Source organism: Mastigoproctus giganteus, chromosome 9, assembly GCF_048544385.1.
Source record: "Mastigoproctus giganteus isolate SK-2022 chromosome 9, ASM4854438v1, whole genome shotgun sequence".
Classification (NCBI taxonomy): Eukaryota; Metazoa; Arthropoda; class Arachnida; order Uropygi; family Thelyphonidae; genus Mastigoproctus; species Mastigoproctus giganteus.
Window position 1 is genome coordinate 188,857,063 of NC_143583.1, and position 26,113 is coordinate 188,883,175.

At 38.5% G+C, this 26,113-nt stretch overlaps 1 protein-coding gene across 3 annotated transcripts in view; it reads left to right on the forward strand.

The window, feature by feature from the left end:
* Positions 1 to 26,113, forward strand: part of LOC150080960 (G patch domain-containing protein 1) — a 242,313-nt gene that overhangs the window by 38,381 nt on the left and 177,819 nt on the right. For 2 of the 3 annotated variants that reach the window (XM_090381880.1, XM_090381879.1), the window contains exons 3-5: positions 10,835 to 10,920; positions 18,904 to 19,061; positions 23,091 to 23,241. In XM_090381880.1, coding sequence (XP_090238006.1) covers positions 10,835 to 10,920; positions 18,904 to 19,061; positions 23,091 to 23,241 — 395 coding nt within the window. Of the gene's footprint in view, positions 1 to 10,834; positions 10,921 to 18,903; positions 19,062 to 23,090; positions 23,242 to 26,113 lie in introns of those variants that run through there. The other variant, XM_090381878.1, reaches the window with a different exon arrangement.

The window sequence follows — 26,113 nt, forward strand, 5'->3', positions numbered from 1 at the left end:
AATACTATTACTATTTGCAAGACTAACGTGTACGTACATACACTGTCCCATTAAAATGCCAATATGGCTGCCGCTGTTACTGCCACACTGAACATCGCTCCACGATTTTTGGATTAAATTGTGTTCTTAGTGCTTTTATTTCAGGAAAAGTGTATCCAGTGATTTATAAACTACAGTGGACTCCCTAGGTGAGGAACTTTTGAGTACTTAACTGGAATTTTGCAAGTTATCAGTATTATTTATCTGTATCGTTTGTTTTTCAGACCTACACTGGTCACCATGTTGCTGGCAGCAGGGATATAGAGAGGCACCAATTATAACGCAGAGGCCATGCCACATTGGTACCTTGTATTTGACTGGGGAGGGTGTCCTGATCTGTGATATCCAGAACAAAAGCTGCTCCAACAAGCTGTGCTTAAAACTGTGTTTAAAAGACAGTGAATTATGTTTTTAGTGACATCCCCCCCACCATAAACTTTCCATGATGGTGTGGAATCTTCTCTCGCATTCATTTTTCAACATTTTCGATGTCACCATAGTCTTCGGCGCCCCTAGAAAATCTCATAGGGGAGTAATCCCACTGCTCTAGGGGCATTTTAACATTTGGCTTCTCCCCCTCTTCACATGACTGTGGAGTTAGCCCAAATCGTGGCCAGGGTAGTGTATGACAACCGTACCACGCACGAACTTGCGTGACCCACCAAACTTCGTCTTTTTCAATCAGCTACAAGGATATGTAAACAGAATCCTGCTAATTCGAATACCCCAATTTTCCGACCTGGCCAGAAATGTCTTCGGAAGACCCCACCTAAACCGAGGATAACATCGGGAAAGAACCCAAAACCAGCCCGATTGATGGTACTAGGGACGATGCCAAGGAACAAAAGCTGGCCCCACTTTCAAAGAAAAAGAACAAGAAACTGGTTGTACCGAAATTTGAACAGGAAACCAGGTCGCAATCTGATCTCAGCAAAAGTAATTTGGAACAACAAAATCAACTAACAGAGATGACTGAAGAAATGCAAACCCTAGACCCCCACTTACCGGAGAGGGGGCCAGTACCAGACTAGATTCTCATATTTAGGTCTGCCTGGAGGAAATCTTTGCAAAGCAGAACAATCGAGTGACAGCAATTTGAGCAGACATTGTGTCACCGTGGACAAAACTAAAAACTATCCTGTACAAAACCCACATAGAGAACAAAAAAATAATGCCACATTAGAGGCATACCTGCAAGGCGGGGCAAGAGAAATGCCACAGCGCACCCTAACCTACCCAGAAGTGCTGAGGAGCAAAACCACCACTGCAACCATAAATGAACCTGCCGCCAAACCTGCAACAAACCCGAGAAGAACATTCCTGCCAACACCCAACATAGTCATCCTAAAGCCAACAGGACAAGATGAACATACTAGTGAAGAAATAAAGAAGATAATGGAAAACCTGTGGGAAGACATCGGAACTACCCGAATTAAAGCAATAAGGAAAACGAGAAACCCAGGGATAGCATTAGCATTAGTAGAGGCATTTGATGCAAGAAAGCAAGCTTATGCAGCATCAGCCAAAAAAAAAAAAAAAACCACTTCCACTTCACCCCTCTGTTCGTTCAAAATACCTGTCCAGCTGAGCCTTAAACTTATTTAGGCTATCAACCTCCACCACAAGGGATGGAAGTCTGTTCCACCAACCAACCACGCGCTGGCTAAAGGCAAATTTCCGCACATCTATCCTACATCTATCTTTCCTCAATTTGAATTTATGCCCTCTCAGGTGATTTTTCTGAGCTAGAGGAAGAATCCCATCAGCATTGAGCATGCTTAATAGAAACAGAGCATAGTAATAGAAACAGAGACCAAGGAGGAAGCAGAATGTCCAATGCAAAGATCCCAACCTTGGCCTTACTACGGAAATCCTAAGAAGAAAAGGGCCATCTGTCATAATATTTGATGTGGAACAAGACATCACCTCCGAGACTAACTGGGGAAATCTATAGGAAATCATCACTCTCTGGTAGAGAACTACCAGAGAGTGATGAATAGCTAATGGTCATGCCCAAGTATAAAACAAGGGCCAGAAGCAGCGGAAACTGTAACTGGGTATTGGAGCTGGCCCCAAAGGCCTGGCAAGTCCTGCGGGAACAGCGAACAATTTATATAGAATGGAGTAGCCACGGGTACAGAGAACACATGGCTATAATAAAGTGTTTTTGGTGCTGCAAATATGGGCACATGTAATCAAATGGAACCAACATGCGGCCACTGCTCCGAAAAGAGGCACAACAAAATCTACAGAATAATTAGTAGATGCCCAAACAAAGCAAAAGACCCTGTATGTGTCAACTGCAAGCTACTAAGACTAGATCATACGCATTCCATAAGAGATCCAAAATGTCCGACATATCAAACTTTCAAGTGTACATATCAACTCAGAACTGATTATGGGTATGTAATGTAAAAAATATAACAGTGGAGTGCTAAAAATTCATCAAATAAATGCGCAACATGCGAAAGCAGTGGTCGCCCAAGTATGCCTAAAAGCAGAAGACGACAATGTGGATCACATCCTTATTCAAGAGCCCTACACTCACATGAAGCAGGTTAGGGGATACCCACTCAGCTCAGGTTTAAAATAGTACAGAGTGACAAAGATACGCTGTGTGCAGCAATAATAGTCCACAACCCAGAAATTACAGTAACCAAGATCCCACAGTTATGCACGCCATGGGCAGCATGTGCTCATATAATCAGCTCTGTCGGCTGCTTATATGCAGTCTCTCTCTACTGAAGAACTGGAGTCAAGATTGACTTTGCCATTACATATCTCCTGGATGTTCAAACTACCTTAGCAAGACAGAGGATCATAATAGGTGCAGACTTCAACTGCTGATCCCCAGTCTGGGACAGTGCCATGCTGGCCCAGAAAGGCACCAGAAACAGCCAAAGACTGGAAGAGTTCCTGGCTAACTCAATACTGACGGTTAAAAATCAACCTTTCTGCCTCCCAACCTTCTGTAATACACTTTGAGAGGCGACCATCGACATCACCCTAACCACAAGAAATATCGATTCCCATGTGACCGACTGGACGATGCAAAATGCTTGGACCATGTCGGATCACCGTACCATCACCTACCGGACACACAGAACCACAGCAAGAACTGCAACAGAAAGGTAGATGCTAAACAGATTTGCAATCTCCAAAGCCAATTGGGAACTCTTCTGAGAACAGCTCATCAGTAGAGCCCAGCATGATAGAAGGGGACAAACCAAACAGGACTGCTGAGAAATAAGAGAGGACCCAGATGAACTGCAACAGATAATAACAAACATTATAACTGAGGCAGCTGAAGTCACCATAAAAAGAAAAACGCCTTCAAGCAAGGCCATGCCCTGGTGGACCCCAGAGCTGCAATGACAAAGGAGATTAGTCTAACAAAAATGGAAAGAATATCAGCGAGCACGGAGATCGTGGCTGCCCGCTGAGGTCACTTGCCTGTGCTGAGAATATACAGTACTGAGAAATACTTATACTGGGAGTATAAAGAAAAGTAAAAAAATCCTCCTGGGAATGACTGATTTCAACTAAAGGTAATAAGAACCCTTGGGGAGTGGTCTACAAGTTCACAACAAATAAACTCCCCAGGGGGGAAATAACTACAGCAACTATGATGATGCAATGCACCCTCACCACAATATGGGACGACTCAATGGCCAACATTTTGAACACAATTATAAAAGACCCACCGAATATACTCACAGAAGACCAACAAGCCATCATGCAGGCAAATGAGACCTATAACACGCAACAAATGAAGCCGCCAATTACCATGGATGATCTACAGGAAGCCACAACACAAATGCGCAAGAAGAAATGCCCTGGCCCTGACCTCCTGGACCCAGAACTTGTTAAGAGGGCGGTGGAGCACATACCAGAACCCCTTCTGCATCTCTTAAACTGTTGCCTCAGAGTGGGCCGTTTCCCAACCAGCCGGAAAACAGCACATCTCAAGCTCATCCCGAAAAACTCAACTAAACCAACCAAACTCTTACCACCCCATAGTGCTGTTATCAACACTAAGTAAACTCCTGGATAGAATACTACATCGAAGAATACTCAGCCACTACAAAGCAGCTAACCTGGAGTCACCTGGACAATATGGATTCAAACCCGGACTCTCCACCATTGAGGCAATTCGGAACCTCCTAGAAAGCGCTGCATAATGTAACAAAAAGTACTTCCTGGTAATTGCGGTCGACTTTTCCGGGGCGTTTGACACCCTATGGTGGCCGAGCGTCCTTGGCAGACTCCGCAAGGCAAAAATCCCCATGAATTTATATAATTGCATTAGATCCTACCTATCTGACAGAAAAATCAGGGTAATGGCACTGTTCTGGAGCCTGGCAAGATCGGTCTGCAGGGGCTGCCCACAGGGATCTGTCCTGGGGCCACTCCTGTGGAACATTGTTTTTGATGAATTCCTGGCACTCAACTTGGGTGATGTCAACACGCAAGCTTTTGCAGATGATCTCGACCTAACAGTGGCAGTGAGCTCTAGATCACAGTTAGAAGCCCATGCTAACCACACACTGCAAGTACTCCAGGACTGGGCAAACCTGCATATACTGGAGATTTCCCAGACCAAAATTAACTCAATTCTGCTGAGAGGAGCACTCAACATCAGACAGCCGCCCCAGATAAAAGTAAGGGGAAGCACAATCAAACTAGCAAAACAGATGAAATACCTAGGCATTATCCTAGATTCCAACCTGTCCTTTAAACAACACATATCTGAAGGAGAAGCTGAGAAAATACACAGCGCTAGTGGTCAGAGTAACTGGTCAGAGACTTGGGACTAAACAAAAGGACATTATCCCTCTACTATAAAGCGATTTTCATCCCAGCAATTACTTGTGGAGCCCCAATGTGGTATGCCAAAACAAGAACCACCATAAATAAAAGAATCCTCAAAACAATACAGCAAAAAATACTTCTCACCATTACCAGGCATGTAACATGGTGAGTACCTGCGCACTGTAGGTCCTGGCAGGAACTCTCCCTCTGGACCTGGAGGTGGCAAGATGTGGGTTGATGAACTACCTGGCAAAGGGAACACCGATCACGTTTGACACTTTTACACTAGACCCTACAAACGGCGCCTCCGTAGCCAGGTGGGCAGGAGCAGCTTGCTTCTTGATTAGACCGGGGTTCGAGCCCGTGACCACCAAATACGGAGGATGCGGAAAGGTCAGGGAATGACCACCACATATCCCCGGAGCAATATGGCCTTAGTTGCTAATGCTCCTAAAAACCAAACAGCAAACAACCCTACAAACAACCACCGAATGGAAAAACAGAAAATCATGGAACACCTGAAAGAAACTTGGCAGAGGAGATGGCAAGAGAGACCAAGGGTGAAGTTACATGGAAATTTATATTTTAACACACTGTGCAATCCAAGAAGACAGTCACCATGAAGTGGTGTACCTGATCAGCAGCAATGGATAGGCAGTTTTTGTCATTCAGAATGCAGTCTAGGGATATGAGGGTTCCAACAGATTCCCATGAAAACATCTCCCAGTACCAAATACTGCCACCCCCTACTTGTCTCTGTAGGACCAAGACATTGGAGTGATTCCTCTCTGCAGTTTGTTGCTGTACTCATCATCTACCAGCCATGAGGCACAGCAGTAAATGTGAAGTGATGCCTTTTAGGTGTTAACTTTAGGCATTATTGGCAGTGAGTGATCATAAACATGGATACTTTGATTGGGGGGCCTACTAACCCATACAGAGAAGGGTTCATTGGATCATGGTCTTGGGAACACTGCAGGTTGTTCCTTGTTCAAGTCCACAGTCAACTGTTCCACCATTTTCCATCTATTGACTTGCAGAAGGAAGGACAGCTGTCATCCTCCACGACCATCAATGAGGCATGGGCATTGGCCTGGTGACTGCTTTTCTGTCCACTGTCCATCCACCTGTTGACTCTTGGAACACCTTAACCTACATCACTCTGCAAACCGCCTACATGATATGCAGTTTCTGTAATACTGCCCACCCTTCAACCAGTACCTGACAATCATTCCTTTTTCAAAGCCCATTAGATCATGTCCCTTGTCCACATCGAAATACTTTGTATGGATGCGTGCTACAACTCCATGGTATCACATTTATCGGTTCTCAATGTGACCTGTGTTACCAGGCAGGAAGAAACAGCTGATGCTAAAGCACAGTGATGGTTGTAATGTTGTGACTGTAAAACTCCCTGTTTTCATAACACTGCCCTATTTATTTTATTTTTTATTTATTATTATTATTTTTTTGTCCCATAAAATGTTCCATATTTTGAGTTAGGGTGAAAAGTGACCCTTTTTTATTTTATTTTATTTTTTTTTTTATGTGAACCCCAAACACGAGAGGTATTAGAACCTATAGTACTTAGTACCGTGCTTGGGTTGGAGGTTGAGGAGACGAAAGAAGATATTTGTTGACATTGGACTTGAACTTCTGTAGATTGTAATTTTCAGGAAATACGTATGAAGGAAGGTTGTTCCAGAAAACGGCAGTTGAATGAATAAATGAGGAAGATGAAAAGTTGGTTCTGTGGGTTTGAAGTTGGACAGTAAATGGATGTTGGCTGGTGGCGGCACGTGTTCGGACTGTTTTGAAAGAGAGAGCGGGAATTATAGAAGCCAATTCAGAAGAACAGTGCCCATGGAAATATCTGTAGAAGAGGCATGCAGCAGAAACAGTACGTCTATGAGAAAGCGAGTGGAGAGACTCTGTTAGAGATGAATCATTAATTAACCTAACTGCCCTCTTCTGAATGGAATCAAGAAGCCTGAGAGAGGTTTTGGGGGCACCACCCCAAATGTGGGAACAATATTCCATGGCAGGACGGATTTGCGATTTATACAGAGTGAGCAGCTGTTTGGAAGAAAAGTAACGCCGAGAGCGAAAGAGAAAACCAAGTTTTCTAGATGCAGAGGAAGCAATATTTGTAATGTGCTTGTGCCAAGAGAGATTAGAAGTCAGGGTAATCCCCAAAAGAGATATATCCTTTTGCCTAGAAATTGGAGTGTCACTAAAGATAAGCATAGGAGCAGAAGAATCCTTTTTGCGAGATATAAGACAAGACTGAGTTTTAGAAGGGTTGAAATCAACTAAGTTGTCTTTGCCCCACTGGAGAATTACCTGAAGATCGGCATTTAAGGAATTGGTAGCAGATTTTCGAGAAGTTGAAGCTGATTGAGCAGGGCAAGGTTTCTCAAAATGGAAAGTTGAATGCAATGTGCTATCATCGGCAAAACTATGGATAGGATTTCCAGTCAATGGAAGAAGGTCATTGATATACAAGAGGAAAAGAGTGGGGGAAAGAACTGAACCTTGGGGGACACCGGCATTAGTGGAGAAGTTAGAAGACAGAGAGCCATCTACCATCACCCTCAGTGAGCGATCAGAGAGAAAACTGGATAACCAATTACTAAAAACTGTTGGCAAACCATAAGATGGAAGCTTGTTTAGAAGACCTTTATGCCAAACACGATCGAAGGCCTTTGAGATGTCAAGAGCAACTACTTGTGTTTCACCGAACCTTTCCATTGAAGTAGTCCATAAATGGGTAACATAAGCCAGAATATCACCAGTGGATCGACACCGACGGAATCCATACTGGCGATCGTTGATCAGACGGAAGGTTTCTAGGTAGTTTAAGAGTTGGCGGTTAATTGATTTCTCCATTACTTTAGAAAGAGTAGAAGTAATTGCAATGGGACGATAATTGGATGGGAGGGATTTGTCACCCTTTTTAGGAACTGGCTGGATATGAGCAAATTTCCAAGCAGAAGGATAAACACCTTTGGAATAAGAAAGTGAAAAAAGGCGGCAAAGAATAGGAGTAAGTTCAGGAGCACAGATTTTGAGAACAAGTGGAGAAATACCATCAGGACCCGGAGTTTTCTTAGCATCAAGATTCATCAAAATCCTTCTGATATCCTTTTGACGGAAGACCACAGGAGGCATTGAATGGACCGTGTTGGGAATGGTGGGAGGTGTTTTACCAAGTTCATTAATACATGAGCTGGAAGAAAAATGGGATGCTAGCAGGTCAGCTTTATCCTTGGCTAAAGTGACAACAGAACCATCTGGTTTGGACAGAGGTGGAAGCAGAGATGGGCAAAAGTTGCGGCCAATAGCTTTGGCAAGAGACCAGAATGCTCGGCTACCATTAGGGCAAGAAGCAAGTTTTCTACTCTTAGCCTGTTCAAACTCTAGTTTGGACTGATTAATAACTGCTTTACAATTGTTGCGAGCTTTGGTGTAGGCAGAAAATGAAACTGAAGAATTAGAAACAAGCCAATTACGATATGCAACATTCTTCTCTTGAACAGCCTTAGCACATTTATTGGAAAACCAAGGTTTAGATAAAGGACGAGATTTTAAAGTGGAGTGTGGGATAAAGGATTCCATTCCTGCAAGAATAATTTCACTGACACGATCTGAGCAAACGTTGACATCAGGAGTTTTGAAACAGTAATCCGACCAAGGAAAAGAAGAAAAGAAGTCTCGCAGGTCATCCCATTTTGCATTCTTGTAATGCCAAACAACACGAGGTTGGGAATAGCCATGAGATAAAGGTTCCATTGGAGAAGAGACAATCACCAAGTTGTGATCTGAAGTGCCTAAAGGACCTCTCACTTCGACCGTGTACTTAGAAGGGTTGTTTGTGAGAAAAAGATCAAGCGTATTGGCTGTATGATTCGGATTGTCCGGTATTCTTATAGGTAAATGAACAATCTGTGCTAGGTCATTAGTAATTGCAAAAGCCTCAGCATCTCGACCTGCTGGGTCGGTGTGACTAGAAAACGGAAGCCAGCTGGAGTTGTGAACATTAAAATCACCAAGGAAAATTACCTCACTGTTAGGAAAGTTGGACTGGAGAAAGTCAAGTTGCAACGAGAGGAAGTCAAAGAGCTCCAAGTGATTAGTGGAGTTGGGAGAACGGTAGAGACAACAGATGAATTTGACACAATGAGGTAGAGAGATTTTAAGCCAGAGAAGATCAAAGAGAGGAGATTCCAAATTGCCAAGTCTCTGACAGGGAATATCAGAACGGACATATGCACAAGTACCACCTTTGGGGCGAAAGGAATCATACAGCGAATAATTTGGGCATCTGAGATGAGCAGTAGTTGAATCAACCGATAACTGAGATTCTGTCAGAAAAAGTACATGGGGTTTGGCAGACTGCAAGTGGAAATGGACATCGTTGAGATTAGAGTTGAGACCACGTATATTTGTGAAATGAATTAGGAAATCCTTGGGAGGTTTAGATCTTTTCGCAGATATGCTTGTTCTATTAGTTTGACAATTCATGGTGTATTCAATAGTAAGAAAAAGTGGGTGGGACATGCTGTATGAAGTAATGAAATTTTTGGATATGGCGTACATGTGGTAAGAATATACCCAGATCCTTGACATAACGTGGCCTCGACAATGCTCCCCGCATACACACTACTCGGACTCCCTCCAGTCACTATCTGGCAGAGTAGAGGTAGCAAGATTATACACTAGCTGATCCGGAAGCCTCCTAGAGAGTTACCAATAGGTTCGGTCCGGTGTACTAACTAGCGGCCGGCCTGCGAAAACCGTTTTAGAGCTGTACCCTCGAAATGTAAGGAATATTGGATCTCGCCACGACGTTCATCATAACCTCAAAAGTCATCAATCATACTGCATGATGGAAGAGATAGGGAAGGGTTGACCGGAACTTAGCTCTAGAGACTAAACATGGGTTCCACCACTTCAAGCCTCCAATAAGCAAAGTGGTGGTATTTCACCGGTTGATGAGAGTCATCTACCACCTAGTACTGCCTGGTAACATAGAGGGGCGGCATTCCTCCATGTGGTGTGGGCGCCACACCTCGACCCCTGCTTACGTTGGTTCACACCTGGGTGGTCACCCACCATGTGCTTGTGCATGGAGGTTATACCCAGGATTACTAACAGTCCCACCATCGTGAAGGTGCAAGCAGAGGATTTGGCTGTCACAGACCGTCCGGACTTCGCCGAAATTGGGTCCACTTGACTTGAGTGTCACCCGAATATCAGTTCCATCAGCGTTTTAGACTCCCAGGTAGCAAGTACAGCTTGTCTGGTATATCTGAGAGAATGTCTGTGACAACCTCAAGGACCAAAGGATGCAGATCAATATCATTTAACAGTCTGCTTTGGAATTAACCTTGAGAGGTACTGTTGGAAGTTGATAGCATCGTAGATAATTCAACTATTATTCTGTACATAACATGCATAAAAACACAGACAAAAAATACATTATACAGAGCAAAGTATTTACACCAAAAATAATTGTATAAGTTAGTTATTGCAGCTGTGTTTTGATTGCTAGATTCTAAATTAATAACCTTTATTGTCTAATTTAACTCTGAAAATCCAGCACCTAAAGTTTTAATAGTGGATATGAGCAATTACTAAAATAATTGTGGGGGGAAAAAAAATTTCTTGATTATTTACATGTTCATTGCAATCTTGTGTAATGCCAATGCATTATAAATGCTTATAACATGAAGTGTCCCATTTTTTTCATCCAGAACTTTAATGAACAGAAACTTAATCAGGGAAAATGCAATGAGGTGTCTTGCTTTCTAGTTCAAAAAGTGAGGTTAACTTAAGCCTAAGTATACAATGTGTATTGTGCTTTTTCATAACCATATTGTAAAATATTCAATTCTCCTTTATGAATATTTAATTGATCTTTCTTCTGTAACTTTTGTATTAATCAGAAGACTATTATTGGATTTTTTTTATTTTATTACAGGTTGGTCACCATCATCATTTATATCATCACGAAATAAGAAAGCTGATAATATGCAACAAAAACCAGAAGATTTTATGGATGAAGAGGTATTCTCTTTATAATTCCCTGAAACGGCAGCTTATATTTCTTTTTTTATTTAAAGTTTATATAGAGAAAAAATAAGAGATTCATTTTTTATTCATTTAATGTTTTAAAATATTTTTTGGTTAAGTCAGAAATTCTTCATTACATTTTTGAAATTTAATTATTCATAGAAAATATTTTGAGATAATGTCTTGCCCACTGCAGGCCCGTAGCACTCAGTCATTGACACTTAAACTTGAGATATTAATATAAAATATTCAGTTCTTCTGAACATTTAATAGATCTTTCTTCTGTAACTTTCACAGAAGAAAGATCTAACTTTCACTTATATGAATATGGTTACCGAAAAATTAATTGTAACTCATTTAAATTTATGGCCAAAGTAAAACATTTTGACAGATAATGAAACTGGTGTTTGAAAAGTAATGCAATTTGACTATATTTCCTAGAAGTAAGTTTAATTTTATTTTTTATAATGTGCAGTAAGTTGATGTTCAGGAAAAACCTAAAAATGTTAAGAGCTATAGAAAATTTGAATTAGGAAATGCATTTCTCTTTTTGTTGAAATTACATCAGCTTTGTGTTTTTTAGCAAAAAATTCAAATATGGTATCTGTAACGTTTACAAAATCTGTAACATCATCATTATGAATAAATTCTGTGAGAAATTTCATTGAGCTGGAAATTGCATTAATTTTAAATCATTCTAAATTACTCAAAAGATTAATTTCTATTTTTTCAAATTCAAAACAAATGTATTGCTACATGTCTTACATAAAACAATTCTAATGCTTAAGAGTGTTTGTTTAAGCCTAGCCTTGTTTTTAAACTTATTTTAAACAAAACAAAACTTTTATTAATTTTGCTGAAAAAAGAAAAACAGTATAAATATGAAACTACAGTCTTTTCCATTTTCATGATAAGCATAACTGTCTGATGATACAATCTAAACAAACATAATGTCAATAATGGCAACTCATCTATCGGCACTTTTCATGAAATATGTAACTTTGTGTAAACAACACCTATCAAGTAATTCTTTAGGAAGGTGGACAAATCAAAAGCCATTAATCTCAAATAGTCAATTAACTGTCTAGAACAGAAGGCTTGTCACAGACATTCTCTTGGGTATGACATGCTTGAGCTTGCTGCCTGGGAATCTGAAACACTAATGGAACTATTTGGGTGGCAGTTGAGTCCAGTGGACTGAATTTTGGCAACATCTGATTCTGTGACATCTGCTTGCATCTTCACTATAGTGGGACTGTTAGTAACACTGGATACAACCACCTTGTACAAGTCTTGAAATACAGCACTTAGTATACTGGAGATAACCAGTATACTAGGTACTGTATTTCAGGTGTGAACCAACAGCAAGATAGGAAGGCTGACTGCCCCTTTGTGTTACCAGGCAGTACTAGGTTGTAGATGACTTTCATCAAAAGTTATGATGGGCATCATAGAGACATCCAGTCTTCCTTACATTTTGAGGATATGGCTATAAAACGGTATTTGCAAGCTGCTGTTAGATGGTCCTCGGGACCGATCTTGCTGCCTCTACTCATCCAGATAGTGACTAGAGAGAATCCTTGCAGTGTGTGTGCAGTGGTTATTGTTTAGGCCACATTATGTCAAGCAGCTGGGCATATTCTTGTTGTGTATATGCCATATCCAAAACTTTTTTGTTACTTCATACATGTCCCCTTCCCAACATATTCTTTACTATTGAATACTTCATGAATATCAAACTAATAGATCATACATCTGCAAAAAGATCTAAACCTCACAAACACTTGGTCATTCATTTCACAAATATACATGGTCCTAGTTTCAGTCTCAGTGATGTCCATTTCCACTTACAGTCTACCAAGCCCCACTTACTTTTTCTGACAGAATCCAAATTATTGGTTGATTCAACCACTGCTCAACCCAGTTGTCAGACTTATTTGCTGCTAAAATGGTAGTACTTGTGCATATGTCCACTTATATTTCCTGTCAAAGACTTACTAATTTGGAATATCTTCTGTTTTTTATTTTCTCTGGCTTAAAACTTCTCTATCCCATTCTGTCAATTCACCTGTTGCCTCTATCGATCTCTCAATTCCACTAATCACTTGAAACTCTTTGACTTCCTTTCTTTGAAACTCAGTTTTCTCCAGTCGAACTTTCCTAACAGTGAGGTAATTTTCCTTTGTGGTTTTAATGTTCACAACTCCAGTTGTCTTTAGTTTTCTGGTCACATGGACCTCACTGGTCAAGGTGCTAGAGCTTTTGCACTTTCTAATGACATTACACAGATTGTTTGTTTGTTTACCTGCCAAAATACTAAACAATTCCAACCACATGGCCAACACTTTGATATTTTTCTCACAAACAATCCTTTCAAGTATACGGTCAAGGTGAGTGGTTCTCTAGGTACCTCAGATCACAAATTGGTGATGTTTCCTTCTCCAGTGGAGCCTTTTTCTTATGGCTATTCTCACCCTCATGTTGTTTGGCATTACAAAAATGCAAAATGGGATGATCTGCAAGATTTTTGTTCTTCTTTTCCTTGGTTGGATTACTGTTATAAATCTGATGTCAGTGTTTGCTCTGATCATGTCAATGAAATTATTCTTGTAGGAATTAAATTCTTTATCCTGTACTCCACCTTAAAATCTTATCCTTTATCTAAACCCTGGTTTTCCAATAAATGTACTAAGGCTGTTCAAGATAAGAATGTTACAAAACACAATTGGCTTGCATCCAGATCTGATGGTTCATTTGCCACCTCAGCTAAAGATAACACCTACCTGCTGGCACCCTACTTTTCTTTTAACTATTGTATTGGTGATATTGGTAAACCACTTCCTACCATTCCCAGTGAATTCCATTCAATTCCACATGTCTTCCTTCAAAAGGAAGTCAGAAGAATTTTGAACACTCTTGCAGTTGAAGATATCATCCATTTTGATTGGCTTCCAAATCTTTCTTGGCATCTTTCTTGATGCCAAGAAAGCTCCAGGTCTTGTTGGTATTTTCCCTAATTGTTCTCAAAACCTTTGCTCTGAGCTTTCTCTTGTTCTGTTTCAGAAAAAATTCAATGGAAAAGTTTGGAGAAACTCAGTCAGTTGCTCTTGACGTTTCAAAGGCTTTTTATCATGTTTGGCTTAAAGGTCTTCTTAATATGCTTTCATCCTATGGATTGTTTCTCTCTCTCTTTTTTTTTTTTTTTTTTTTTTTTTTTTGCAATTGGGTATCCAGTTTTCTCTCTGACTGCTTGCTGTAGGTGATGGTATTGTCCTTCTGAATTGGCATCTATACCCAATGATAACTGCATTATGACAACCACATCTATAGTGGACTATGCTGCATAGTTGACAGTATAAAAATCCGAACAACTTCATACACCATAGCAGTGGTAATTTGCATCTGGTCGTGCAAGTCAAAATCAGTGCCTCCGTGGGCAGGAGCAGCAGTGCTTCTTGATTAGACCGGGGTTCGAGCCCGTGACCGCCAAATACGGAGGATGCGGAAAGGTCAGGGAATGACCACCGCATATCCTCGGAGCAATATGGCCTTAGTTGCTAATACTCCTAAAAACCAAATAACAAACAAGCAAGTCAAAGTTATAAAGCAGCAGTTATGGGACATAGTAAAGATATCACAGTTTCAAAAGGGTATGGTTGTGGGAGCTCATGTGTCGGGTGCTTCCATTTCAGAAATAGCATGTCTTGTCAGTTGTTCACAGCCAACTGTGGTTAAGGTGTACAAAAAATGGTGTCAGACAGGTCAAACCACCTCCGGCCAATAGAACTGTAAAGAACACCCATCATTCACCACAAACTTTACAGTTTGTGGTGAGTGATGGGTGCAGCATGTTTTACAGGCTCAACCCCAGTAACTGTGCAACAATATCCCAAATGATGTATCGCACACTCAAAAGTATGGTGTTCTGCAGCAGATGACCCAAGCGACACCTCTCCTCACTGCTTATCATTGTTGACGGCAAATACTGTGGTGTCAAGAACACACTGGTTGGATACTGAAGGACTGGAAATGAGTGTGCTGGTTAGATGAGTTAAAATACCTGGTGCTACATGCCAATTTATGCTTTTGTGTGTGGCACAAGCAACATAAGTCTGTGGGCCCTCTATTCAAGCAGGTGGTGGTGGTTGCTTAATATAGGGCATGTTTTACTGACAAGAAATAGGATATGAACCAACATTTTACTGGTGAGGTCTACCAGTAGCTGTTAGAAGATCATGTGTGTGCATCCTTCCATGTTGCATTTTTTTTTCCGGATAGAAAAGGGATCTTTCAGGGCCCGATGCAGCATATCATCGGGCCCACACTGTGCACGAGTCGTTCGAGGCACACAGTTGAAGATATCATCCATTTTGATTGGCCTCCAAATTTGCTTGACCCTAATCCAGTCGAACCCCTGTGGGATGTTTTGGAACAGGAAGTGAGGCTTATGGACATGTAGTCATCATCTGTTCCGGCACTGTGTAATGCCTTGCAGGCAGTATGGATGCAGATCCATAACGTCTTCAGACTTTATGGATCTGCATAGCAGCTGTTATCCATGCAGACAGTAGTCCAACACATTATTAGGTAGGTAGTCATAATTCAGTGATCACTGAGTGTATAATTCTTCCCCCTCTTCCAAACTACTCTGAACGTGTGTTGCAACCAGTTAGCATCCAACTTAAAATCAACTAAACCAATTTTTCTTCTTCCTCATTTATCTTTCAACTTCTCTATTTCTAGAACAGCCTTCAGAAAACATGTATTTCATGAAAATTACAATCTACAGAAATTGAATTGAAGTCTAATGTCAACCAGTACCTTCTCTTTTCTCATCCTTCATTCCACGCATGGTAAAGCACTGTAGGTTCTTATGCCTTTGACTTTAGGTTTTGATACCTTTCATTAAAAGAAAAAAAAAAGAAGAAGAACCGTTGAAAACTTCCACACTCTCCTCCACCTCCCCAAATTACCTCCTTAGGCAGGTTCCCGGTTCTGTTATGGGGAGAACCATTAATAGACTCCTTGTAAAACAGTTTTTGACTCAGATTTAAGGTAGCAAAAATCTGAAACAAATCTTTAACGTCCCCACATAATGAGAGATATAGTCTATAAACTTCACTTTAGCTTTGGAGTATCACAGGGCAAACATTCAGAAAAGTACAAAGAAGGATTAATAAACTATATCACATGAAGCAAGGTAATCTAACTCAAAAGTGATGTAGCATACAACTCCATTTCTAAAGATCACCTTTCAAATTGAGCTTTGAAATCAGAAACATAAGTAGCATCATTTCTCCCTCCCCTACCATTTTCAGCAGACTGTCAGAAAAAATCACTAACAGACAACAAAACTACAATCATCACAGCAATCCATAGAATTTCCACAAACCCTCAAGCTATCCTCCAGCCCTTAGGGACAGCCAAGTTGACATTTCATTATCAGTTTCCATGCTATCTGCGGCATTCAGCAGTGCTCTCAGTGAAAAGAAGCCACAGGTGCAATCACACCATGTTTTTTTTTTTTTTTTTTTTTTTTCTATAGTACTTAGTACCATGCATGGTTCGAAGGTTGAGAAGATGAAAGAAGATATTTGTTTACATAGACTTGAGCTTCTGTAGATTATAATTTTCAGGAAATACATGTGGAGGAAGGTTGTTCTAGAAAACGGAAATTGAATGAATAAATGAGGATGAAGAAAAATTGGGTCTGTGAGTTTGAAGTTGCACAGTAAAAGGATGTTGACTGATTGCGGCACATGTTCGGATTGCTTTAGAAGAGAGAGTGGGAATTATAGAAGCTAGTTCAGAAGAACAGTGCCCGTGGAAGTATCTATGGAAAAGGCAAGCAGCAGAAACAGAATGTCTATGAGACAGATTGGAGAGACTCTGTTAGAGAAGAGTGAGTAATTAACCTAACTGACCTCTTCTGAAAGGAATCTAGAAGCCTGAGAGAGGTTTTGGGGTCACCACCCCAGATGTGGGAACAGTATTCCTTGGTTAGGCAGATTTGCGATTTGTAATAAGAGAATAGCTGTTTGGAAGAAAAGTTAAGGCCGAGAGTGAAAGCAAAAACCCTGTTTGTTAGATGCAGATGAAGCAGTATTTGTAATGTGCCACTGGAGAATTACCTGGTGATCGGCATTTAAGGAATTGTTAGTGAGTACTCAAGAAGAGAGAATAGAAGTTGGTATAATCCCCAGTAAAGATAAATGATCTTGCCTAGAAATCATCGACGATAAGCATAGGAGCAGAAGAATCCTCTTTGCAAGATATAAGACGGGACTGAGTTTTAGAAGGATTGAAATCAACTAAGTTGTCTTTGTCCCACTGGAGCTCTCACAGTCTCTATAGGTGATGCGATATATTACATTGCTGCGTAAAAGAGGTGCGACATAGGAGAGACATCAAGACGTCTTCAAGATCACCTTACGGAGCATGACAGAGCAATCCGGCTTGCCGAAACTGACCAATCCGCAGTCGCGGAACATTTTTGGGCCACCAACCACGATCTTGATCCCAAACGTGACTTCAAAATAGTAGACCACTCACGACACTTTCACCACCGCCTATGGCTAGAGTCACTTAATATATTAAACAATCCAAAGGCCATAAACTGCTGCAAAGGCACACGTCTGCACCCCATCCTAGAGACAACCATTTTAACGCTGGATAAATGCTGGAGAAAAAAACAGCGCACATCTGTGCAACAACAATAGAAAATGAATAACGTGCCTCACTCTCAACTCATTGCACTTATCCGTTGTATTCAAATCATATTATCAGTTGAAAAAGAGACTTGTCGGTCTTGAAAGCTTCTGCCATTGTATATTTTTTTGTATTATATTAAACTGGGTTGTCATATATTCTTCACAAACATGGACTCCAGTACACCAGGCCCATTTGTTACAATTAGGGGGAAAGTTTAATCCACCAATTGGATTACTCTTGGCTGAATGCAAATTCATTTCCTCTCATCTATTCTACAACCATCCTTTTCCAGTTTAAATTTATGCCCTTTTGTGCCATTCATTTGAATAAGAGTAAAGATCCCATCAACATTGTTACCTGCACTGATATGCAGTGCATCGTATCAGTGTAGTTAGTATTGCACAGAGGAAACTTACCCTTCTTTCCTTCATTTGTGGTGCCTTTTTTTATAAGTAGAACAATGATTTTATTATATCCATGTAATAATTTTGTTTCTTATAGTTAGCATTGGCATTAGCAGAGGCATATGATGCAAGAAAGCAAGCTTATGCAGCATCAGCCAAAAAAAAACAAAAAAACCACTCCCGTTTCACCCCTCCATTCATTCCAAATACCTGTTCAGCTCAGCCTTAAATTTATTTAGGCTATCAACCTCCAAAATAAGGGATGGAAGTATGTTCCACCAACCAACTACCCGCTGGCTAAAGGCAAACTTCCGCACATCTGTTGTACATCTGTCTTTCCTCAATTTGAATTTATGCACTCTCAGGTGATTATTCTGAGCAAGAGGAAGAATCCCCATCAGCATTGAGCATGCTCAAACCATTCAAGGCTTTATACACCTCACTCAGATCACCTCACAGGTGCCTAGTCTCCAGACACTGTAATTTGCAAAACTTAAGCCTTTCTTCGTAAGAGCAACCCTTTGTTCCATTCACTAATCTTGTTGCACTTCTCTGTACTCGTTCCAGCAGCTCTACATCATTTCTTGAAATGAGACCTGTATACAGTACTCAAGGTGTGGCCTGACCATTGCCTTATACATATTAAACGGGTCATTTTCTATGTTAATATTAGATGGGTCATTTTAATTTTCCCCTTAAAATTATGTGAAAAAAAAGAAAGGTGAAAAAAATAAATTTCAAAGAATATTTCTGATAAACTGGTTTTGGATAACTGAAATTCTAATATGCTTCTAATATTTTAAATTTTCATTTGAAATTAATTTTAAGGCTTCTTTATTACTGATGACTAATTTGATTTAAGGACTTTGGACAATTTGGAATAGCACCACGTAAAATCCAAATGGCACCCCAATTTCAAGATATATCTTCAGAAACTTCAAGGAAAAGATGTCCTCCCGGTTTGCATATAGGTCCAATTCCAGGAGAGCCTCCACTTAAAGACATTGTGAGACCTGTTCAGTATGTACTTGTTCAATATGATCATCATAAATTTTCATAATTGTCACCCTTATAGTATATTTCATTGTTCACAAGAATTATAAGATTTGATTCAAATTTAGATAATTTTAGAATCTTTCAGTGAGTTGTTACTGGTGGTGCCAGTCAGATTAGTTCACTCGCAGAAGCACTGCCTAACAATGTGACTTGACATGATTGTCACAACTGGTACAAAAATCACAACTGTGAGTTGCCAGTAGGCAAAAAATCACTGTCTATTAAGACCAACCAACCCTAAATTTATTAATTAGTTAGTTTTGGGGAATCTGGTCTTTCCCTCATAATCTTTCTTTTCTAAACATGGTGTAAAAGTGTGTTGTGATATAAATTTGTATAACTTTATGTTCTCTCTTTCATCATTTGTACAGATCTAAACTTTTGCAAAATCATTTATAATTCATTTGTGTGAAATTTCCAATATGAACTCTTCATTAAGATAAATATTGTTTTAAAAGCTTATTATCCTGGAAAACTAAACTCATATAATAAACAAAAATGTATTTTCATTAACTATTCCGAAAAGCAAATGTACATTTTATTTATGCAGTGTAAGTATATGCAGTTTTCAAAGTACCCTTGTATAACTCTACCTGAATTAAATGTAAGCCATAGAAAATTTTCTTGCAACAACTGACACACCAGAGTTAAAATAAAATTTAATATACAGATGACCCCCGCTTAATGCTGATAATTCGTTCCAGAAAAACAGAGCGCTAAGTGAATCCGCGCTAAGCGAGCGCCTTCCCATAAGGTAACATATGTATTTATGAGTTTTGGTTGGTGCCATACGATATTTCCTAATCAATAATAAACGGTAGTGAAAAGATGCACAAATGTCGGTCAAAATATTTAATACTCAAATATGTGTACATATAAAATATTCTGCATTACATACATATATAATTATGTGGTAACTACTTACATATAAAAATTAAACTTAAAATTCCAATTAAAATCATGAATTTAATTTAATTAATGAATTTAATCATGAAAAATATGTCAATTTTGGGTTGTACCTTGGCCCACTTCCTGGTAAAATGAAAGGAGCATTAATTTTAAATCCCCTGCAGTGTTACCACCCAACAATAAAGTCAATCAATCCTTTGCTGCTTTGAAACCTGGCATGTTTTTTCTTTCTTTCAATATGAAACTTCTTTTAGGCATTAGTTTCCAAAAAGTCCTGCTTCATCTATGTTAAAAACTTGTTGAGAAGTATAACACATAATACCCCTCATCAATAATTTTAACAAGTTCTTTTTTGAAAGTTTCAGCTCCTTGATCTGCACTTGCAGCTTTCTTCCTGGATTTTAAATCTGTTCAACCAGCCCCTACTAGTTTTAAATGGTTCCACATGTGTTTTATTTTTTAGGTGAATTTTCTGCAGATTTTTTTTTTTTTTTTTTATAATATTTAACTTATTCAGCATTGGATATTATCTTTAATAAAATTAGGTAGTTTCTCCTAATTCAATCCTAATAGCTGGCCCAGCTGTAGTTGCTTACAGTGGAACAACTGTCTTTCCTGCTGCTAAAATTAATTCTTTATTTTTCATAATTGTTCTTACAGTTAAACTTGCCAGTCCCAAATTATGGCACACATCCGCTTGTCGTTGACCGAAATCGATTCGCTTCAAAACGTCTAATTTAATTTTCAAATTCAGTCTTTTTCTTACATTTATAGTCTTCGTACTGCGTCCAGACGTTGTTGCTTTTTCATTCTTATCTGCCATTATTAACTCTTTGAAAATGTAAATGCGTTGGTTGCATTAATTATGATACAATGTTCGAGTAAACTGTCCGTTACAATGTCTAATACTGTACTGAGTAATGACTAGACTTCTTCAGGTGCCTCCGTAGCCAGGTGGGCAGGAGCAGCAGTGCGTAGCACACGCTTCTTATCAGACCGGGGTTCGAGCCTGTAACCACCAAATACGGAGGATGCGGAAAGGTCAGGAAATGACCACCGCATATCTCCGGAGCAATATGGCCTTAGTTGCTAATGCTCCTAAAAACCAAATAATGACTAGACTTCAGATAAATGCATATAACGCAAATATTACAAGCAATATACTTGATCATTTTTTAAAATGTTGATCTCGGAACTACGTAACAAGTCACCATAGTGCAATTAAATTAGCTTGGGAGAAAATTTCACTGAGTGTGGGAAACGTTTTAATGTTGTTTTTCTATTTGTTTTCAAGTTATCGACTCAATCAACTGAAATGATTTCATTAAATATTTTAAAAATGCAATCTGTAAAAGAACGTTATAGTGATTTGTGACAGCGTTATGGTCAGATATGGGTTATAATATAAGAATAATGTTATAGCGAATCAGCGTAAAGCAAACTGCATTATAACGAGGGCCTGCTGTATTTAAAAAATGTATTTTTTGTTCCTAAAGTAAAACTGATAAAAGTATTAAAATACAGATAGTAGCTTTCCAGGCAAAGGGCCTTTTCTTTAGTTTAAAAAATGCATGGCATACCGGGGTATAAATAAAATACATGATTATTGTGGACAAGGATGACTGGGCAAGATAATTAAATTTACTGATCTGATTGTAAGTGAGAAAAAACAAAGCATATGAGGTACATGCCAGTACCCATCATGCTCTGAGAGTTGATTGGCAGCCAGCTAATGCTGAACTTCCTAACTAATAATGCTAATTTGTTGCAAGTTTCAGTGGAATTCATGTATTTTTTGGTTCTTTGGGTTTGATTATTAAAAGGATTTTTTTTTTTTTTTTTTTTTTTAATTTATTTTTTAGTTAGGTTTCCTGTGGAGGAGGAAGATTGGTTAGCATTTAATCTTGCACTTATTATCAACATTTGGGAAGAAGTTCTGTTTTCATAGGCTTGTTTTGCACCAATTTTAAATATATTTCTTTTATAAAAAGATGGTGTGAAGTAAGGCTGCTGATTTCAGCAAGTGCCTCATTGATTTGACGTTGGCTATTTTAAATAGCCAGATACACAATAAAATTAAAATCGATTTCAGTAATTGTATTAATTTTTCTATATACTATTAAATTTTAATAATAGTATATATATTATTTAATAATATTTAATAATAGTATATATATAATTTAATAATATTTAATAATAGTATATATATAATTTAATAATAATAGTATAAAATACTATTATTATTTTTCTATATACAATGAAATTATTCTTGTAGGAATTAAATTCTTTATTCTGTACTCCACCTTAAAATCTTATCCTTTATCTAAACCCTGGTTTTCCAATAAATGTACTAAGGCTGTTTTCAAGATAAGAATGTTACATAACACAATTGGCTTGCATCCAGATCTGATGGTTCATTTGCCACCTCAGCTAAAGATAACACCTACCTGCTGGCACCCTACTTTTCTTTTAACTATTGTATTGGTGATATTGGTAAACCACTTCCTACCATTCCCAGTGAATTCCATTCAATTCCACATGTCTTCCTTCAAAAGGAAGTCAGAAGAATTTTGAACACTCTTGCAGTTGAAGATATCATCCATTTTGATTGGCCTCCAAATCTTTCTTGGCATCTTTTTTTGGGACTCTGATTTGATATTTGCATGTTATTATCTTAAATTGTATATCTTTCAGTGTCCTTTCCAAAATTGTAAGTAAAGTTCACATTTTATTTTCATATTTTAAGTGATGTTCATATTGTTATTGTTTTTACTGACTTCTAATGTAATTTATTACCTTTGTATAATTTTAAAATAATTTTGCCCAACACTTTTATTATTATTATTATTATTATTATTATTATTATTATTATTATTAATAGCCATATGGTACAAGGAAGCCTGAGGCTTATGCTGCACCAGCCAAAAAAAAAAAAAATTTATTATTTATGTATTGATCATCTGTGCTATAATGTGTCTGACATACATCCTAACATTTAAATTAGTTCTCTGTCTGTAAGAGAGTTAATTATTGTTATTATTTAGTAAATAGATGGGAATTAATGTGTGTGATGTTTATTTGCAGAGAATCTATTGGTATACAAATTCTTCAAAAAATGGGTTGGAGACCTGGCCAGGGAATTGGACCAAGGATGAAAAACAAAAAAAAGAAAGCATTTAATGTGTCAGAAATTCAAACAAGTAGCCTATCAGTCACACGTTATGATTCTGATGAGGTTTGTTTCTTTATTAAATAATATTTTCTTTTCTTTTCTTTTTTTATTTTTCCCCTCTCAAATCATGTCAAACACTTAAAATGATTGTGAAAAGACTTAGGTTGCTTGGTAATATGAGGAAGAAACACTTAGCTGTATAGTGTATAATAAGGTTGCAGGCTCAAAGCCTGCTGACTGGTTTTGTGTGGCTTATAATAATAGTTTTTAAAATTTTCATTTTCTTTATTCTATGCAACTAGTTTTTGTTGGATACTGAATTATCAAAAGTTACAATGTGAAATGTATTCTACAGTAAACCTTGAGTTCTTTTATTATCTTCACTGTAAAAAAATAAAAACTTTATGTTCTGACATGGTCACATAGGTCAGAGGCATTAATAACCAATGACTTTGACAGGAATATTATCATTAACCATATTTAGCAGTTGTGTGGTGTTGAGCCACTGTCGACTCAAACACGTTTACTGCTTGCAATCTTGCATTGGTCATAGTTACATCAGGCCACTTGTGATTGACCAAACTCAGTAACCAAGACAAGCTGTTGATCTAGTGCTTCTGACTATTATATTGAATAGTGTTGCCTGTAATCATGCCTATTGCTGAGGAATGTGAAATTCAATGTCAAAAGAGCATTTTCCAGAAAAACTGGTATGTTGTCTTTCATTTATGAGCAACAGGAAAGTTGAATGCCTTGTTTGAGAAATGGAACTTTTTCCATAATTACTTGTAAGGTGGGCTGAAAAGTAATGCCTCTGAGTTCTAACTTCAGTGATAGGTGGCACAGCAAGTTTCAACTAGGTTCTCCTTACAACTAATAATTTTTAGTTAGTATGTGCAGTAGCATTTTTGTTGGTTTGTTTGTTTACATTGTTTTAAATGGGAGCATCTTTGAAATGTGGTTCAAACAGTGTGCAACTATTGGGATGGGAGATGAACCCTAAATTGACTGCTGTGATCTGGAAAGCAAGAGACAGCCCAAGAAATTTTGCCATAAAACATCTCATTGTCCAAAAAAAAAAATTTAAAGTCCAAGCATCAGTTGGCAGAGGTCAGTATTTTTCCTGGGAATTCCTCAATGTTATCTACACCAATTTTTTTAAAAAAAAATTCTTGCAATGTTGCCATGTAGCATTGGAAAGAATGTCTTTGCTTGCATTTGGAGTTGCTCTACATTCTCCCTATAGCTTAGATTTTGCCCCAAATGTGTATATATATATATATTTTTTTTGTTTCACAAGCTTAAAGAAAATGTCCACAGCAACAGGTATAACTCAAATGAAATAGTATAGTAAAATAGTATGAACTAGTAAAAACAGCTGTGGAGAAGTGGTTGTCCTCTCAGTCAAAAGAATTTAACTTGAACAGCATGCAAGGACTTGTTTAGTGCTAGACAAAATGCATCACATTAGGTTGAGCACATGGTGGAAAATCTGTACCTCATGTTAAATACAACTTTTTATCTACAAGTATGTTTTTAATTACTGTATCTTTATTCCTTCAAAAGTTGTGCAATAAGGGGATTACTTTTCAGTCCACTTTTGTGTATTCTAATCACATCATATACACGTATATGCGCATAAATATACGTGTAAAGATGCAACTAAATGGAACGAGGTTAAGCATGTGTGAGAAAATAATTTTTGGCTCCAGCAAACGGATGTTTTTGCCATTTTATTGACTTAATTGTAAGATTAATTTATTTTTTATGAGTAGCTTTATAGTCCTTGTCATGCTCTCCTTAGTTTATTTTGAATTTAGTTAGTGATTTTGTAGGTTACTACTTAATATACGTAGAACCGTTATCTGTTTGAAACTTGTCACCATTACAGTATATTAGATCATACAGTATAGTTACCGTATATCTCGAACTTCATAGCGTAATACATATCACTGCATTTAGGAATCTGTTAGCTTAGTGTAGAGTTGTCAGTTGATCAATTAAATTTATTAATCTTATTAATTTTTCATTATCAATCAATTAAATTGAATTTAAACAGAAATCATGCCACAGACTAGAACAGCAAAGCAATGGGCACAAAGTAGCATGAGTGCTGTTACTCAGGGAAGAAGCAAAGGGGGAACAATTCTCCAATGTATACAGACCTCTCTGGAACGACATGATCTAGCCAAGAAGAATGTCTTTGTGTGTGTGTGTTACATGCAGAGTGTGTGAAGAAATTAGGTGCCAACTCAGTGTTACAATGGGCAACTATGAGAATTTGAGTAGGGTAGATGCCCTCAAAGGAATTAAAATGGGGGACCCATCAAGCTCTCAGCTGCCCAACTCAGTGCCAGAGCTCACTCTTGTGCATCAGACAACACAGTGGCAATCTTCAAGGCAGAATGAGCTGGTTCCACAGGAGCTAGTTATTGCCAGTAACTCAATTGTCAGGGAAACAGGAAATATATTATGCAAAAAGGATAGGTGGAATAGGACCAGGGTACGTCTGCCAGGGGCAAAAGTTAATGACATTGTAGAGCAGGTATCATCTTTTAAGAGCACAAATAGTGAATTGTTGTACAAGTTGATACTAATGACATTAAGAGTAGATCTGCAGACTTACTTAACAAGTACAGGTCAACGTTGGAAAAAAGTTGTGAGTTAGGGTTAAAATTCAGACACGATAAGAAGGAGTATATGATGAGAGCCTTGTCAATCAATTCTGCCCTGGAGAGATTGTTTAAGGTCCATGGGATAGAATTTTTCTCAGCATGGTCTGTGCGTGTTAACAGAAGAGACTGTTTCTACAGGAATGGGATACACTTAAATAGGAAGGATGTAAGAATATTTGCTGATGATATCGAGGCAGTGTTAGATGGGTCAGAAAACTGCTAGCTTGGGGATTCACAGACTAATTCGGGGGGGGGGTGTC